At 42.1% G+C, this 17,645-nt stretch overlaps 1 protein-coding gene across 1 annotated transcript in view; it reads left to right on the top strand.

The window, feature by feature from the left end:
• The first annotated feature begins 2,010 nt into the window (after window positions 1–2,010).
• The window catches only part of gpc1b (glypican 1b), a 94,019-nt gene continuing 78,384 nt past the window's right edge, over window positions 2,011–17,645 (top strand). Inside the window, exon 1 of the mRNA XM_061694524.1 lies at window positions 2,011–2,561. Coding sequence (XP_061550508.1) covers window positions 2,402–2,561 — 160 coding nt within the window. The 5' untranslated portion in view covers window positions 2,011–2,401. The remainder of the gene's footprint in view (window positions 2,562–17,645) is intronic.

The following is a 17,645-nucleotide window of genomic DNA, read 5'->3' as shown; positions in this document are numbered from 1 at the left end:
ATATAGGACTGAATTGTTGTGATATTGCTTAAGACTGTTTTTCTTCATCTCTTTCGGCCAGGACGAAAAACTAGTCCCGTGATGTCACGGGGCTGGGGCATATACAGGAAGCCCTCGATTTACGAACGAGTTCCGTTCTTACGCTGGCGACGTAATACACGATTTTCCGCGTAAGTCGTATTTCACCGTTAAAGTCGAAATTTACGGCGAAATACTTCTGTTACGGGTATTGCCCCACGTGCTCAGTGTGTGTGGGCGTCGATGTGTGAGTGAGATAGGACTGCGCAGGCGTCGTCCGGCAGGACTGCGAAAAAGGAAGGAGTGCGTGCCGGTGCAAGTGTGTACAGTGGCAAGTGTAGTGACGGCGACCGGGGAAGAGTAGCGATTAGCGGAGGACCGGTTGACGTTGAATGTGCAGAGAGCTAATAAAGCCAGTAAAGCAGCAAATCGGTGCTTCGTGCCTTTGTTGTTGCCGCCAGAGAAGGGAGTTAACCCCTGCGTCTCCCGACCACGGTCAGGTGACCGTAGCAGGAAAGGTTAACACTTCCTATAAAGAAACTAAAATACATTAAAATAAAAAAAAATAAGATGCTGTACTTACCATTACTGTTGAGAGTATGAAAAAAGGAGGGCGAAAAAGGCAAAGATACTCCCGCCGCACAAACACAGACAAGCACTATGCACTAGCTAAGCAGAAACAATATGGTGCTGGGACAAAATGGCGGACAAGGCACGGGCGTCGTAAAGTCGAAACGTCGCAGGTCGAGTGCGTCGTAACTCGAGGATGTCCTGTACTTTCTACCATGAGGCCCTCCTCCCCTATATACTGTATCCACGAAGTGCCATTATTCCATGCAGTGGCCATTCAGCAGAATTGCCACTTCCTCATTCATTAACTTGAGCGTAGTGTGGAAATGGCCATCAAACTATGCCCACAACTAGAAAGAATATATCTTGCCTGAAGTGTAATGTCTTATTTGGGCGACAGTCTGTCTGTTGTCCGGCCCCACGCATGTTGCGTTGTGAGGCAGCCTCGAACCGGACAGGAGCAGCCGACCCTTCCCACCTTGCCAGCGGTTGGAAAAGCAACCAGAGGATCCAGTGCAACGGCTTTAGAGCCTTCAGCCACACACATTCCGGGGAGTGCAGGAGGAGGGAGAGGGGGGAAAAAAAATCATCCGTCTGTGGCCGCTGAAAGCTGAACCTCAGCGGCCACAGCAGTGCGTGCACCACGGTGCCCCTGCCCGGATGACGTTTCCCCCCTTTCTCCCCCTCCTCCTCCTTGCGCTGTGTTGTGGATAATGACTCTTTACACCGTCGATTAATGGCCCAATGAATTTCAACGTAGACAAAGAGGTGCCCAGCCCAAAATGTCTTTCTGTGGCCCGTGTGAACATCTCTCCCCGCTTAGGAGGAGCCGTGAGAGGAAGTACGTCTTTGATTGACAGCTGACAGTTCCAGGGAGGCCGGATTTTGAGAGCATTTAGCGACACGCCCGAAGCGTCTGGAAGCTGCAAGAATGTCTCAATTATTGACCATTTTGAAACCTGATTTCACATACTTTGTGATATATTCTTTATCCAAAAAAAAAACTGTTACTGCAGCATACTGAGTCACAGTAGTTGTGAAACTCAATTTTGTTTGTCTGCATGACTGTATTATACTGCCCCTGGTGGCCAAAGCGTGCATACCAGAAGAAGCCACAAAGAATTCATCAGGATGCACAGTTTAACTCTTTCCATTCTATTTAATGATCTTAGTACTAAAGGAAAATGTGAACGACAATATAAGACAAACGCTCACATTATTCGCTGCCCAATTTAGAGTCTTCAATGCTTCCTTTAATCTATATTTTGTATTGTATTTAACCCCCATAGCAATCACCCACAGCGCGTCAGAGCATTTGAATCATCGCTCTGAGAGAAAAGCGCTAACTGTGCGCACCTCTGAGTTGAGATCAGACCCCCCGAAACGCCTCTTTCCTTCCCTCAGTCCCTCCCTCGCCGAGTCCTTCCTTCCCAGCTCCCGGCTCGTCCTAATTGCCGGTATAAACGTGTCTGTCGCGCATGAGGCTGCATGCGCAAAAGCAAAAAGCAGGCGGCACATCGTCGAGCTCCACGCTGGACTGTTTCTCACCTGAGTGACTTGTCTCTCCCTCTTCTCACCACGACATCAACAAACAAAGCGTGGACTCGTTTTAGCGCACCGGGTGATACGATTTGATCGTTTCTTTTCTTTTCTTTTTAACCGTCCGACCGTCTGCCGTCACTTCAGGACAGGGGGGGGAATATTGAACGCACCGCGAAAAGACTGTCCTCCGTCTTTTTTTTGAATTGCTTAGGAATTTCTTTTCTTCTTCTTCTTTTTTTCTGCACTTGACTGAGTTGACATTGGTGCCGGGATGGATTCCTTCATCGTGGCGGCTCTGGTGCTGTGCTCGCTCACGGCCACAGCCTGCGGGGACAAAGGCTCCGGCAAAGCCAGGAGTTGTACGGATATAAGGCACTTTTATAGCGGCAAAGGATTCTCCCTGGACGGCGTTCCTCAATCCGAAATATCCGGTGAGTGTGAACACCTCCGAAGTTTAGCTTTGTCCCTGAACGCACCACGTGCTCACGAAAAGGATTTCAAAAAGTAAAAAACAAACAAACAAACAAAAACAATGCTGGACTTTGTTATAGCCTGAAGTCTGCTAAAAAAAAATAAAAAAATGCACCTGCAATTGTTATATATTTCCATTCTTCCAAAGTCATGTCAGAAACAGTTTTGTTAGACCTGCACCATAAGAGTAAGTTATAATACATATACATATACATCTATGTCAATTGTCATATACTCACAGAACATGTTGCATGCTGGTGGTCTTTATTTTCTATTTAATTGCTGGACACCCACTTTCCATGCATTGGTGTGAGCTTGTAGTTCTGTTCAATTCATGCAGAGGATTTATTTATTTATGTTCTCTTTTTTCTTGTGTCAGTCTTGCAACGAAACAAAGCTGAACTGAAGTCAGCACAAGCACGTTTTAAGAGTCATTTTGCTCGTTTGATGGCTCATCAGAAATGTGTTTGACACTTTGACATTGGCTTTGAAACAACTGTTTGTTTCATTGTGGACTTTGCTGCAGACACACACACACACACACACACGCACACAGAGTCGCGGTAGTCTGGCGGCTGGGAATGGTTGGTTATTATAAATGAGCAGCCTGCCACTTGAGTGTGAGCTGTGAGCGCACCATGTTACTCATCAGTGTGTCATCCGTAGTCTAATGTGAGCCTCGCTGCAGCTCAGATGATTACACGTGTGCCTCGTCTGGAATTTGTTGGATGGCTTTCACATGCACCAAAACACAGACACGCACACTACATAGTTTGAGGTATGGCAGGTACAGTGGAGAACAAGCACGGACAAGAAAGACAGCAGCCTCTGATGGTGCATGCGTATGAGACTTTCCTATAAGACTCCGTTCTGGACAGAGAGAGCTTGAAGTTATGTGCTGTCAGAGAAAGTGATACAGCAGGAGTCCCCCAAGGTACCCTATTGGGCTAATTACTGGAATATTTTGACAGGGCCAACAAATGTACAGGTATAACTACCACCAAGGTGACAGGACAGTGGATAATTTAGGAAAGACATGTAGAACATCAAAGGCAGAATAGAATCTTCCAGACCTCCACTTTGTTCACATTTTCAACCAACCTTTCACATAGATAATTAAAGACCCTCTAAATTTAATTCAGACACTTGTTTGTAAATACTGTATTTTGGGTAAAGAGTACCGTAAATCAAAAGCTATAAAATGCTTATATAAATTTGATAAAGTTTACCTCACATTTCTGATTGCATTTCACAACCAGAGGCAGCGGAATCAGGGGACACGTGGAGCCCCCCCCCCCTGCCTCCCACCAACACATACATTTTTTGGCCTGCATTTTTTGTGCTCCTGTGCTCTTTTTATCACAGTGTTTACTCACACATGCACACATATTAACCTAACCCAAAACACTCATGATACAAGCAGGAACAAATCCAAGCAAAGAGCAAGGTTTAGCAAAGTTTGATTTAAAAGATAATGCCTTTTACATTGTCGTTTTGTTTTGATAGCTAGCCATGCCTACACCCCGAAAATGCATCTTCTCTCCGGATAGTCCGTTGGCAAGGGTGCTTTAGAGTGCCTCGTTGTCGGCCGTGAGCATGTGAACGGCGGATTTAAAAAAAAAAAAGACAGCTAGCATGTGGACTTGTGCGTCGAGCTGGCGTGGTGGCTTCAGAACGCCTTGTTGTTGCTGAGTGGAAAAGCCCTGCGAAGACCTGGTGGAATATATCCCAGCCATCGGAGTATTTAAGTGGCTATATTTTCGCAGTTCAAGCACTTACTGTGGTTATGTGTAGGCATAATAAATATACTAGACACAGTAGCATCCATTTTACCACTTTGTCGCAGTGGTAACAGCTCACTCGTAAGTCCAGTTTTTGCTCACAGCTCAAAGCAAATAATCGAACGAGTGATGGCTCATATCTCGAAAAACTCTTAAGTCAAAGTAGCACTGTACTTTGCCTTAAGTTTGAGAAACACGCCAAATTGTTTGCCAGTTGCTGAGCTGGGGAAATCACTGATGTAGCAGTGGTCCACTTGCCTGACGTCCATGCAGGCAGTGTGGGTTCAGTTCCCACTCGGTGACTGTATGAGTGTGAGTGTGTGTGGTTGTCTATCTCAATGTCCCCTGTAATTGACTGGCGACCAGTCCAGGGTGGAGTCAGCCTTTTGCACCAAGTCAGCTGGGATAAGCGCCAGCTCCCCAGAATTTGGGCTTATAGAAAAATAATGGAGGAAGAACGATTATAAACTGCCAACTTTGCAAGTGAAGTGGTAAAAACTTCATCTGTGACATGGGCATTGCAGTTTTTGAGGTAGTACCCTCAAAAATCTACTTCCATAATCTTAACATTTGACTTCTAGAGTTTAAGAACTCCATTTTGACCATTGAAACAATTACAGAAGAGGCCAATAAGTACCATAGTCTAGCCTTGCAATAACACGGAGGTAAACATTAGTAGTGGGAAGACTGCAGGGCTGGTGATTTAACTTGTCATGTCACCATACGTCAAAAGGTGCAAAGGACCAAGTAGTAACCCGAGACTTGGAATTTTATGGCTGCACTGCAGTGAAATAATTAATGCTCAAGCTGCTCTTCTCTGCCTTTCTTCCCTCAAATGTCTGTAATCCATAATGCATTAAAGAAACCCCTCTTTTCAATGATATGGAGCGCTACTCAAGTCCAGGTTAGATAGCAAAGTGGCACAGGCAAAGGAAAGAAGGCTTTGAGTATTTTCCTTCCTGTGTTTCCGTCTCCTAGCTGGAGGACATAAATAATCACTCTGGCGCTCTAGTCTGGCATATTAAACACCTCGGTAAAAACATGAAAGCTTCACTTTATGCCTCCCAATTATGAGCCACCTGAATACAGTGGCTGATCCCTGACATTTGGCCGAGGATGTTCCCCGCTGTGACTTCGGGGCTTGACCAGCCTCGTGTTTTTCCCCAGCTTCACCCAAGGTCATCTGGCTAGTGTGTGTCGCCTCACTTCATGACTGCACCACACAAATAATGTCCCTTTGAAGCACTGTGGGATACAATAAGGTGTCAAGAATACCAGAAAATGTCGAACCAGCACAAGTTTAGAAAGGCTTGCATGTAGAACATGCTGGGTGCCTTCTGATACTTTATGTACCATAAAGGTTCAACAGAACAATCAGACTCCAGTCAGATCAATCAAATGAACCTGTTAAATTTCTTGTGAATGATGTTGAATCTGTGAGAAAAATGGAATCATTTTCAAAATTCAATTCAAAATTGAAGACATACAGTACAGTGGTGCCTTGACTTATCAGATTAATATGTTCCGTAATCATACAAAAGACGTCTCAAGTCATCGTTCGCCATTGAAGTGAATGGAAATAACATTAATTCCAGCTCCCAATAGAACATCAAGCCCAAAAATGATTTCTGAGAGAGTTTTTAAATAAGTACTGTACTTTATTAACAAGATACACTAATAATAAACATAATTAAATAGAATGTAAATAATTCTACAGTTTCTGCATTGATTTAATAATTGTGAGGCTACTTCTGTTATGTGAGCTTTGGCCACTGGGGGCAGTATAACATGGATGTGGATATATACGAAAAAGATATACTAAAAAAAATGAACAAAAATCGGGGCTGAACACGTAATTTTTTTGTAATTGGTATCGGCTGAAAATGATTGCCTTTTTTATGTAACAGAGCTGGCATCTTGCAGCAGTCTGTGCATCTGCTCTGTAGCCACAGTGCTCCGTAGTGGGTGGCACCTTTGTTCCCAAAGCTTGTGTGCCGCGAGAAGACATGGCCACAAACTTTCACATTCATTAAAGAAAAAGAGGCACGGAGTGAGATGTGGAAACATTTTGCTTAAACGGCCGACAGTCGGGGCAAGCTAAGTCTGCGAAGCTGCACAGACCACACGAAGGAACAGAGAGAGAGAGAGGGACATAGTTTCACACATTACATTAAAAGTAATGTAACAAAATTATAAATAAATGTAACAATTTCTCACAAATTAAATTCTTAGAGGAAATTTGATGTAGTCATGGAGTAAAGCAAGATCCATTTGAGTGAAATTATTGTGCTGGAGCAAGGTTTAATGAAGTGAGGGAATAAATCTGTTATGCAGAAACAAAAGCCATGTTGGCTTCAAATGAATGAATGAACTTCCATTTCTCAGTAGAGCGTAATTAGTTTTGGACACGGCTTTCTTGTCATTGTTTTTCAAAAGAAAGGAAAAAGAAGGATGATTGATTTTCCTTCTCCCTCCTTGTCCAAGCGGATCATTACCATCACTTCAATTTATCTTTTCGTCAATGATAAATGTTCCTCAACTCCAATTTTCTTCTCTGTTGTCCATTTTAAATAAGAGAAAATAGTTGGAATCTTATTGCTTTGTTCAATTAAAAAAAAAAAAAAAGAAAAAAAAAAAAGGCGAGCTGCAGCAGACGTGCAGACAGGGCTGGTAATGTTTTGCTCCAGTGCGGGCATCCCCGTACTGCGTTTGTGTTGTTGTTGATTGCCGGTTGCCAGAGGCTGACAGTGTGCTGCTCTGTGCGCTGAAATGTCATCTGTAAGTGCTGTGCGAGATTGTTGCTCAGCACCCCTGCTAGGAGCTGCACACTGACTCCACTGTGGTAGAGAGACAGAGAAAGACAGGCCGCTTGGCACGGTCACCCACGGCGACAGGCTTGTTTTGAATGCAGTGGCCTCACCGATACGACGCCAGAAATGTTTAATAAACACATCCCTATGTGAAAATCCCTCACATTTATTTGACTGAGCGCAATGATAAGACAATAACTGGCAGATCACTTATGTCAAAGTTATCACTGATTAAATTTTCAGAAAAGCATTCGTAATGAGTCTTGCATCAAACATGTTTTAGCCCTTTATTGGGCAGGCAACCGTATTTGGCAACTGAATGGAGCTGCAAATGGACATAGCACTCAGGCAATCGAAAGTTTCCTATTCAACTGGTGCCTTGACTTATGATGTTTGCGAATCATGAGCAATCGTCTGGTCGATTTATTTATTTATTTATTTATTTATTTATTATTATTTGCTTTGATTGTGAGCCACAATTTGGAGGTATGGGCAATCTTTGGATACTCAGTCACTTGAGTGCAGTGGAAAAAGAAATCGAGCCATTGTAATACCCTTGCATGTGGGCAAGGAGAGCCAGTCGCTGATCCACTTTTAGTTGAATCCAAACACTTCTTCAGTCCTACTCCTCCCACACCCTTTAAAAATTTTTTAGTGGATTAAAATACACTTTTCAAAGTCAGAGTAGACGTATTTCAACACACACAAAAACTGCAATTAGAAAATGTATGGAAGTAGTATTGTAGTGTCTGTATGATGTTTGCGTGTGAGACTGGGCGTGAGGTGAGGGCGAAAGCAGCGCCTGTGTGAGTGTCCTCAATATGTGTTTTGTTTGACTGATTTCCTGGCGTTCAGTTCACGGCCCAAAAGTACATTGACAACTGTGGCTCTGCTTTCCTAAATGCAAGGGCATTACAGTAAGTAAGTATGCTGTAAAAACCCATATCAACGATCATGAGATTCCCGCAATATAGCAGGGATTCCGCAACAGACGGATAGATCCATTCCACAAAAATATCTGTGATGCAGTGGTGACGTGAACAATAAACAATAAACAAGAAACAATAAATAACTAATTGAGTTATAGTAATCAAGTACTTGATGAAAAAACTACTTAAGTACTGAGTAATTGGTGAGCACCTTCTTACTTATTTAGTTCTTAAATGGATTATTAACTCGGGGGGGTGTCGGTGATCACGTGCACGGCAAATGATTGGCACATCTTTGGTCACCCCTTCTGTGTCTGATAGGTTGTTCTGACTCGCCCGCAATGATTTCGTAAAAAAACAAAACAAAAAAACAAACAAACTGGAAATTAAGTACAGTAATTGTTACAGAGTAAATGTAGTTGTCTGACTGTGATGCAACTCCGTCACAACCCGAACTACAGCGTTAGGCCCCACGTAACAACAAAATTGTTTAAAACACATATTGAATGAAGATTCTGGGAGTCTGATGTGGAAAAACATAGTAGAAGGTTGTTTTAAGGAACATTATTTTTCCCATTCTTTCGACTACTTAGTCCAAAAATTAAGTTAAGCTTCATGACAACATCTAGCAAAGTTGCAGTGCTACAGAGGGTTACAAAATCTACAAAGAACCGTGCCAACGCCAATTAAAACTAGCAATGTGCGTCCATTTTTGCCCTAAGACCGAACAAAACCTGTCGTGGGCTGTCACGGCTAGTAAATGTGGGGAGTCACAGACAAAAAGAGACAAAAGCCCCCAATCACACTTGAAGGCAGGAAGGTGTTATTATGTGTTTCAGCTACTTAACACCCTTCAGCCCATCAGGCAGGCAGCAGCAGACAAAGACACTTTTACATCAAATTCCCCAATCTCAAACTGAATAATAAACTTGCAAAAAGAAGCATTATTTAAACAACAAACATTTAAACAATCTGTTCGTTCCATAATGGATTCCTTGAACTGATAAATTTTTTCACCTTGTCGTGTCGAATGAAACTTCAACTTGAATGACACTCAGCAGTGGAGACATCCACACATGGCCAAATTTACTATGAAGGAAAATAGTTTCGGTCATTTTTGCATCATTCATCTTAAATAGTGATGAAAACAATAGCAATTCAGTGGTGCTTCAGAATAGATGTTAAAAAAAACTTGAAACTCAAATACTTAAACCAGCAAAACTGGATACAAAAAGATAAGCTCAACAAACCTTGAATAGAAAAGACTGAAAATGGCGATGCTAAACGCATTGCCAAGCAGATGTGCACAGTCTATCCCATTTATAGATGTGCTTTTCACTTTATCCACTGGTAAACCAAATCATGACACTGAATTCCATGTTTCCACTTTGTGAGCGGAACTCATTAGCAGCCTGGCAGATAAGAGAGACAAAGCTTAATTGGAGATTGTCAGCATAAACGCGGGTAGACGGCGAGATCAACACTTGTTTGTATTGTAGTTGAAAGTCAATCTTGGCATCGCGTCTCTCGTCTCAGCTTGTTGACGTGTGTGCGTAACGACCTTGTCAGCATGCGTGTGTACACTCGGAAATTGCCTGCCACAGTTGCTTGGTTTTTATCTTAATTGTCACACAAGTGTAAAAAGTTAACCACAGTTGAGACATGAAAAACAATAAAACACCTCTAGCTTATCTTCTTCTTCTCGCCTTCTTCTTTGGAACAAGAGGAAAAGAAGCAAAAGGTTAATCCTTGCTTAACCGAACCCTAGTGAGTTATGCTGAGCCCTCAGGTAAAGTGGAACTTTACCACCTTGGGGGCATAATGGTTCAGCTTAATCTTCTTAACCAATTTTCACAAAACTTTAAAGTAGGGACATACTCGATAAATTAAAGTACAGTGTTCCTTCCACATTTGCGATTCACCTATTTGCATATTGTTTTAGAAGCTGTCCTCAGTTATCTGCTGAAAAACTCACTCACACTATTGCTTTAACACTATCCTGTGGCATCTTGGTGCCATTGAAGTGTTGAAGTGAGCTCAGGAGTTTCATTTAAACAAAAGTCGTGGTTTGCCACGATCTTGTGGCATTTATTGGCAATTATAAAACTTTTTAGTGAGCCTCAGTTACTGTAATAAATATTAAAAATAGTTTTTAAATACATTTTACATGTTAGAAGATAACTGCTGAAAATGTGCAAAGGCTGAGAATTATGTAGTAAATTGTGAAGATATAGCATGAAACTGTTTTTAACCATTTTAGTTTTCCTATTTATTTGAGCATGGCAAGTAGTGACGCACTTGAGCCCCTGGCATGTAGGAACTTTGGCACCTTAGTTCGCATCAGCGGTTATCCATCACAATTGCAATGTGCAGTCAGCTAGCCACAGTAGCTATATGCCTACACCCCAAAAATGCAGCTTCTCTTCAGATAGTCGGCTGGCGTGGGCGTTTTAGAGCGCCTCATTGTCAGCCACGAGTGCGTGCACGAGTGCGTACTTTCTCATGGAGAGAATGGTGGAAGAGTGAGGAGGGGGAAAAAAATTTCTTTTCCAAGTCCAACTTCACAGCCCGCATGTTAACCGGGGCTTCAGGCTGGCGTGGCCACTTTAGATTGGCTCATTGTCGGCCGTGAGTGCGCAAGCATCATGGAGAAAAAGGCGGAAGGACGAAGGGGAAAAAAGGGAGATGTGGATAGGGGCTTTGCATTTTCATGGGTGCTTTAGAGTGCACCAGAGGCTTTAAATGAATATATTTTCATAGATCAAAGATGTAGTTATGTGAAGGTATAAGAAAGATGCTATAGGAAGTTTTCAGGTTTTTCAATGGCACCAAAGGCTATGCTGCCACCTGCAGGATTGGAGTGAAACTGTAACAATTATTCTCATATCAAAATTGTTAAGTCACATGGACCAGATAGATGCTTTTTGGCCTTTGCATTGGTCCGTGCTCTAGGCTACTTGGTGCTGTACTAATTATTAGTGTAAAGCTCAAGCTTAAATACAGTAGAAGTGTCAAACATGTGACCAAGCAGTCGACAAGTCCCAGCTTTTCCCATGTACGATATAAATATAGAAAAAAAAATCAAATACTTACTGTGACTCATTTGTGGAGAGCAAAACTGTTGATGCAAGGTCTGGATGCATGATGATTTTATACTAAAAATAAGCCCACAAAGTCTAAATCATAACCACATACACTACACTTCTCCGTCCTGTCATTCGGCTCCAAATGTGCGCCACATGTTTGCTGTTCATTTGCCTCGTTTCCACACCACAGGAAATGTGCCATGAAGGCGTCGTTTGGCGTCCCGATCCTCTTCTGCTCGTCCTCTGCTCTGATGTCGAGGTTCAAACAGTGCACTGATCAAGGAAGTGCAGCATATCCACTGATAAGGGAAAGCATCTGCCACTGTTTTTTTTTCATTGCTCTATATTTCATTCCTGTGGGTATCACTGTTTTGAGTTTCAGCTAGTTTTCACTCATTGAAACATAAATTGAGAATTTCTGCTATACTGCTAAAAAGTCATATTGAAAACATTTATACTTCGGTCTGTTACACAACTTAAACTACTAATAAGCTTCAGTGGGATGTGAACCTACACCTCAATCGAGACCAGCCCCACAACTCGGCTACACTAGACTGTTATGTGGGCTTAGTTTTACGACCTTAACGTCACATGAACTTCTGTGGTTCTGCTTCCTGCTGCTTAGGGACATGGTGCTGACCCAACATTCACAGCCCACCGCTGTATTAATGCACAGTGTGAATTCTGCAGGCCGACACCCCAAAGAAATACACAACTCTGCTGTTGCGGGGTGGATTTTCTGTTCTTCCTGTTCCTGTCCCGGAGTGGGAATTTGTCACGACGACAATGATGATTTGCTGCGCCCCACTTTTTTGATGAGTTGTTTGAAAACCAGCCAAAAATGGTTTTATTTCCCATGATATTAAAGCAAAGGCAAACTTTAATCCTTGGTGCAATGAATTATGAATACATTCATTTTCTACGTCCTCGTTAGGGTTGCAGGTGGTCTGGAGTCTATCCCAGCTGACTTTTGGTGAGAGGGGAGGTAGATGCGGTATGTTACATTACATGCCCTAATGAATGCATGATTGTTAAAATAGTTAGGATCCTTAAATCGTCATTTGTGTGATTTTCTAATTCATTGAGGTTTTAGGATTAAGGTTAGAATTAGAATCAGAATCAAATGTCATTTTTAAACTACACTGTTGACTCAACCATTTCAGAGGTCAAACAACTTGGAATTAAACCTAAAAGTCAAGAAAATTAGTCTAAAAGACCAGAAATTTGGTATTGGCTTCCCCTGTGTTGATGTCTTCACTGAGCAATTAAACATTTACCATTTACCAGAAGCAAACACAGTTAGCTAATGCTAACCTGTGCATCCAAGAAAACTCAGTGCAGCTCTGCTTACCTTTAGGCTTCGATGCAATGTAACTTGGTGTGGAGGTGGACACATTTTCGAAATTGGTAGATAGCAAAATATCTATTTTTATTTCACACTCGATGGCTGGGCAGACACACCAAATGCGTGTATAAAAGTGCTTTAAAAGTAAAATTTCCCCTTTAACAGATTTATGATAACAAAAGAACAGTTCATTTCTAGTTCCGTTATTCCCAACGGGGAAAATAATTTGTAATCTGAGGAAATCTCCTGTAATCTTTGAGCACACACTGTATTTCTCTCTGGTTTAGATGCAGTTATTTGATAGGAAATGTAATCAATAGATTGATATCTTCTGGTGTTTTATTGTGTGAGCCAGACATCAAAAGCCGACGGCATTTCACTGATTGCTTCACCAATCAGACGCCACCCTCCTGATATCTATTCCTGTCTCTTTATATTCAACACTATCTCCTTCCTTCACAAACCTTTATACGTATCCTGAAGCTTGTCTCCACCAGAAGATATCAGCAAGGTGGCGTCCGATCAGTGAACCAATCAGTGAAATGTGTTCGTCATCTGGCTGGCTTCTGATGTCTGACTCACACAATGCAGATTTAATAAAGATGAGATGCACCACACGTCCCTCCCTCAGTCAGTTTCGCTCACACGTTCGTTGCTATTGAAGCATCACATCGACACATATAATCTCACGGTGAGTGGAAGTAATCAGGTTTGTGTGTGTGTGTGTTTGTGTGCGTTTATGTGTGTGTGAGAGGCCAAAATGGCAGGTGGTTCAGGATTCGTGAATATGTTCTTTGTTTCCACCTTGCACCCCCAAGGTGTAAACAGCCATAATCACTCCCAAACCAGCAGCATGGTTCCAGTTGCAATGTTCTTTCCCGCACGGTGAGAGCTCACCCTCAATGCTAACAGCTCCTTCGGGGCTTCCTGTCGGGAGCCACACGGTGTTGCAGCCTCTAGTGCAGTCAGTGGGGTCCAACCTAGTGCAGTCAGTGGGGTCCAACAAGTCCACAACAACTCCACCACCAGTCTGCCGTGACTTGACATGTCCCAAAGTGTGTCATCAAGGCAGGTATATTATAAGGGTGGAGCAAAATATAGAAATACAGCGGTACCTTGAGTTCCTGGACGGAGCCAGGGGGTGGCCAGGGTGTCTATCTCACCAGCCACTCCGAAGACCACCCCCTGTCGACGATCCTTTTTCAAGGAACAAAAAGTTCAACTTTTTATATATGTGCATTGCATTGCCACTTTTATTTTCTTCATGGGCAATACTTTTGTTTCCGTAAGGTGGCACTCTTCAAATGTAAAATTGTAACAGTAAAATGTAGAGGAAGAAACTTACCTTTATTAAATATAAAAGCCTGGTTTTAATGAAAGATGACATACCTGCATTTATAGTCAATCAGAATCATCTTTATTTGCCAAGAATGTCAAAAACACACAAGGAATTTGTCTCTGGTAGTTGGAGCTTCTCTAGTGTGAAAACAGACAGTCAATTGACGGAGAATACCTTTGAGACAAAAACATAAAAACACAGTCACTGAACAATAAAAGGTTACCAGTATTGTGGTTTCCCTCTACTTTTTTTTTTGTGACAATTGTGCAAAATGTTGCTGAGTCCTCTAGCAATTTAGAACAATTTGAAATGACTAATAGAACAATAGTCTGGTGCAGTGACCATAATGCCAATGGTGCAGAGACTTCAATAAAATGTATGCAGTTTAAAGTGACAAGTAGTGCGATAATCTGCGACAATGTCAATTGTGCAAATGGTGCATATACTTCTTAAGCACATGAGTGGCCAGTATTGGTCAACAGTCAAGCAAGCAGCACGGTAGAGCATTTGGTTAGCGCGTCTTCAAAGTTGAGAGGTCACCGGTTCGAATCCTGTGAGGAGTTTGCGTGTTTTTCCTGTGCTTGTGTTTTCTCTGTCATGTTAGGTTAATTGAAGACTCTAAATTGCCCATCGGTGTGAAATTTGAGTGTGAATAGGTGTTGGTCTTATGTGTCCTGTGATTGGCTGGTGATCAGAGCAGGGTGTAGTATTCCTTTTGTCCAAAGTCAGCTGGGATTGGCTCTAGTTCACCAGTGACCCGAATGAGGACAAGCGCCATACAAAACAAAATATGGGTGGATGAATTTTAGGCAGCATGGAGGAATAGTGGTTAGCATGTGCGCCTCATTTCCACCAAACCTCTTTATCAGCTTGCTAACTGATAACTTTCTCTTGTCTCTTTTGCAGGCTAAAAGGGCGTCTTATTTTTTCCCCACCTACATAAATTCTCTGACTCCCCAAAAAGTTTTTCTTTTTGATGACTACTGTTTATGATTTCGCGTCATGTATTTCAAGCAAACTTTTAATTGCCCCTAAGATTAAAGCAACATGTTTTGAGAGAAGAGTGTTTAATTTAATTAATGTTTTATTTTCTTTATCTTTCTTTGGGAATACGTTTCTTGTCTTTTAAAGTCTCCAAACTTCCTCTGCTTTGTATTTCTGTTGAAAAGTGAGTGTCGTTTTATTGACTTCCTGAAACCCAAACAGACACTTATCCGTGCTTAGTGCACTTTCAACGTAATCCTTGAGATCACCGTTTCTCCATTGCGTTAGTGCTACTCATGACTAAAGCACTATTTTCTGTTTTTTTGGCAATTTGTCTTCCACTTTCCTTCAGCTGCCCATTCTCATGCCAGCTCGCATCCGCTGTGCTGTCTTCAGCACATTTTTGTATAATTAGATAGGAAGATCTACTTTGATGCTGACATCATTTCTGTGTGACTCACAAAAATCCCAGTCGTGGTTTGCTTGTTGGGCTTGACCATTGTCGCTCTTTGGACCTTGGAAGTAGATGATGGAAGAGTGGGCATGACCGGAGCGTTACTAAGGTCCTGGAAGACGAGTAACGCATAGACAAGCTTATAATTACATGGAATTACTGTCAATGTCATCCTGTTTGCTGGTAAAAGATGTGTTTTCATTACCTAAATGGCTTTTTCCTGCCCACTTTTTGCTCACAGTACGTCTCGTGGTGTGCTGCCTTGCTGTCTCACTAGTTCCAGTCCCCTTTATTTTCCCTTTACCCCTATGTTTTCATAAAACACCCATCCATCCATTTTCTTTAACGCTTGTCCTTATTACGGTCACGCTGAGATGGAGCCTGTTCCAGTCCATTGCCGGTGATAGGATGGGTACATCCTGGACTGGTCACCAGACAATTGAAGGGCACGTAAAAACAGACACACAATGGGATTTGATTGACTCACAGCAATAATTATGCCTCTTGAATGATGGCTGAAGTAGATGAGTTCATCATTTAGTACACAAGCAGTACAAAATGTCTTCTGGGATGCTGATTCATCTCAAGTTTTCCATAGTAAATAACAAACAAATGAATAAATCGTAATTATCATTTAAAAAATAGGTTATCCACACCATAGGCATAAAATTAATTCGGCCTAAAATAAGGTAGGCTCCGAGAAGGCTGCATAGAAATACGGCTGCATAGAAATACAAAAAAAGTGTAAATTGCTACATTTTACCATCCAGTATATATATATATATATATATATATATACACTGAATTTGAGCATTTTTCTCCCTTCTGAACAAAGTAAAGCAAAGATCTGATTGTCGTGTTGTTAAGAGTGATTCCCCCCCAATCTGCTAGGAAACGGGTGTAAGTTGACCATCATAAAGGTCAAGGTCCCGGGGCCACTGCCCCCACGCACGCCACTGCCACACACTATCAGAGCAGTAAGAGCACACACTTTTTTCCACATCATGAGTGGAGTCGCTCACATTATAAAAAACTTTTAAGATATTAAAAATCGGTACGTGTGATCCCCGCTTTACAGTAGCTAAGGATGAAAGTCTGTCCAAATTGTAATACTGTAACTACATTATACCAAGCTGAAGTGCTATTCTAAGGTTTACAGACACACAGTCAATTCTCTCGTGTAACTACTTTATTTTACAAGCTGAAGCTCGTGTAACAAGTGGTTCAATTCTTAATATGCACTCCCTACATCCCCCCAGGGGTGATGGCAAGCGGTGAGCTAATGAACTTGAAATGACAGTGACTTATTTAGATCTCATATTCTCCCACTCAGTCGGAACGGAGGACGTTGCCGCAACTCCGCTTGGTTTCATTTGTCTCAGCGCGCCCGCGTTTGCTTCTTTGCTATTTTCACATCTTCCTTCCCAGCGCCGTCCTCTTCGCTCATAAATATTTGACATCTTCCAAATGAACTCTCTCAACTTCACCTTAGCGCATGGCTGCTCCCCTCGTGCACTTTTTAATGTTTGCTTTGCCTGTTAGACTGTGTGGAGATTTAAATACACACGCCTGCTTGTATTGCAGTGTTTTTTTTTTCCTTTTCTCTTTTTCAGCCATTAATTTAAGGAGTCCAGTGAAAATGTGAGTAAAGTGGTAAAACCTATTATTTGATAACTTTACTGTACTGTAGATGTGTGTGTGTGTGTTAACCTTTCACTTGATGACTTATTGCAGAGATTTTTGTCTGTGATATTATCTGCTCTATTTTCTGTGAGAGTGAGTTTCTGTTGGCCAGCATGTGGTTTTAACTAAAAGCCTTGAGTGTAAATCTTTCATTGCTTTTGCTACCTTCCCGCTGTTTAAAAAAAGAGAGGGGGAGAAATAGATGGAGCTAGGTTGGTAAAACTGCTACTTTAATTATGAGTCAGCTTGTGGTTAAAGTATTTTCTTGTTGAAATAACTACTTATGAGTCCAAAATATATCTTGAAATTACAAATTAAAATGAGGAATTAGCCATAGATCATAAACTGTATCAAAAATACAAATGAACATCCATCCATCTTCCGTTCCGCTTTTCCTCACTCGGGTCGCGGGCGTGCTGGAGCCTATCCCTGCTAACTTCGGCCGAGACGCGGGGTACACCCTCAACCGGTCGCCAGCCAATCGCAGGGCACATATAATCAAACAACCATTCGCACTCACATTTACACTTACGGGCTATCTTCAATTAACCTACCCTGCATGTTTTTGGGATGTGGGAGGAAACCGGAGTACCCAGAGAAAACCCACGCAGCCAAGGCGAGAACATGCAAACT

The sequence above is a fragment of the Phycodurus eques genome, chromosome 13, assembly GCF_024500275.1.
Source record: "Phycodurus eques isolate BA_2022a chromosome 13, UOR_Pequ_1.1, whole genome shotgun sequence".
NCBI lineage: Eukaryota > Metazoa > Chordata > Actinopteri > Syngnathiformes > Syngnathidae > Phycodurus > Phycodurus eques.
This window is presented reverse-complemented; position numbering and strand designations above follow the sequence as displayed.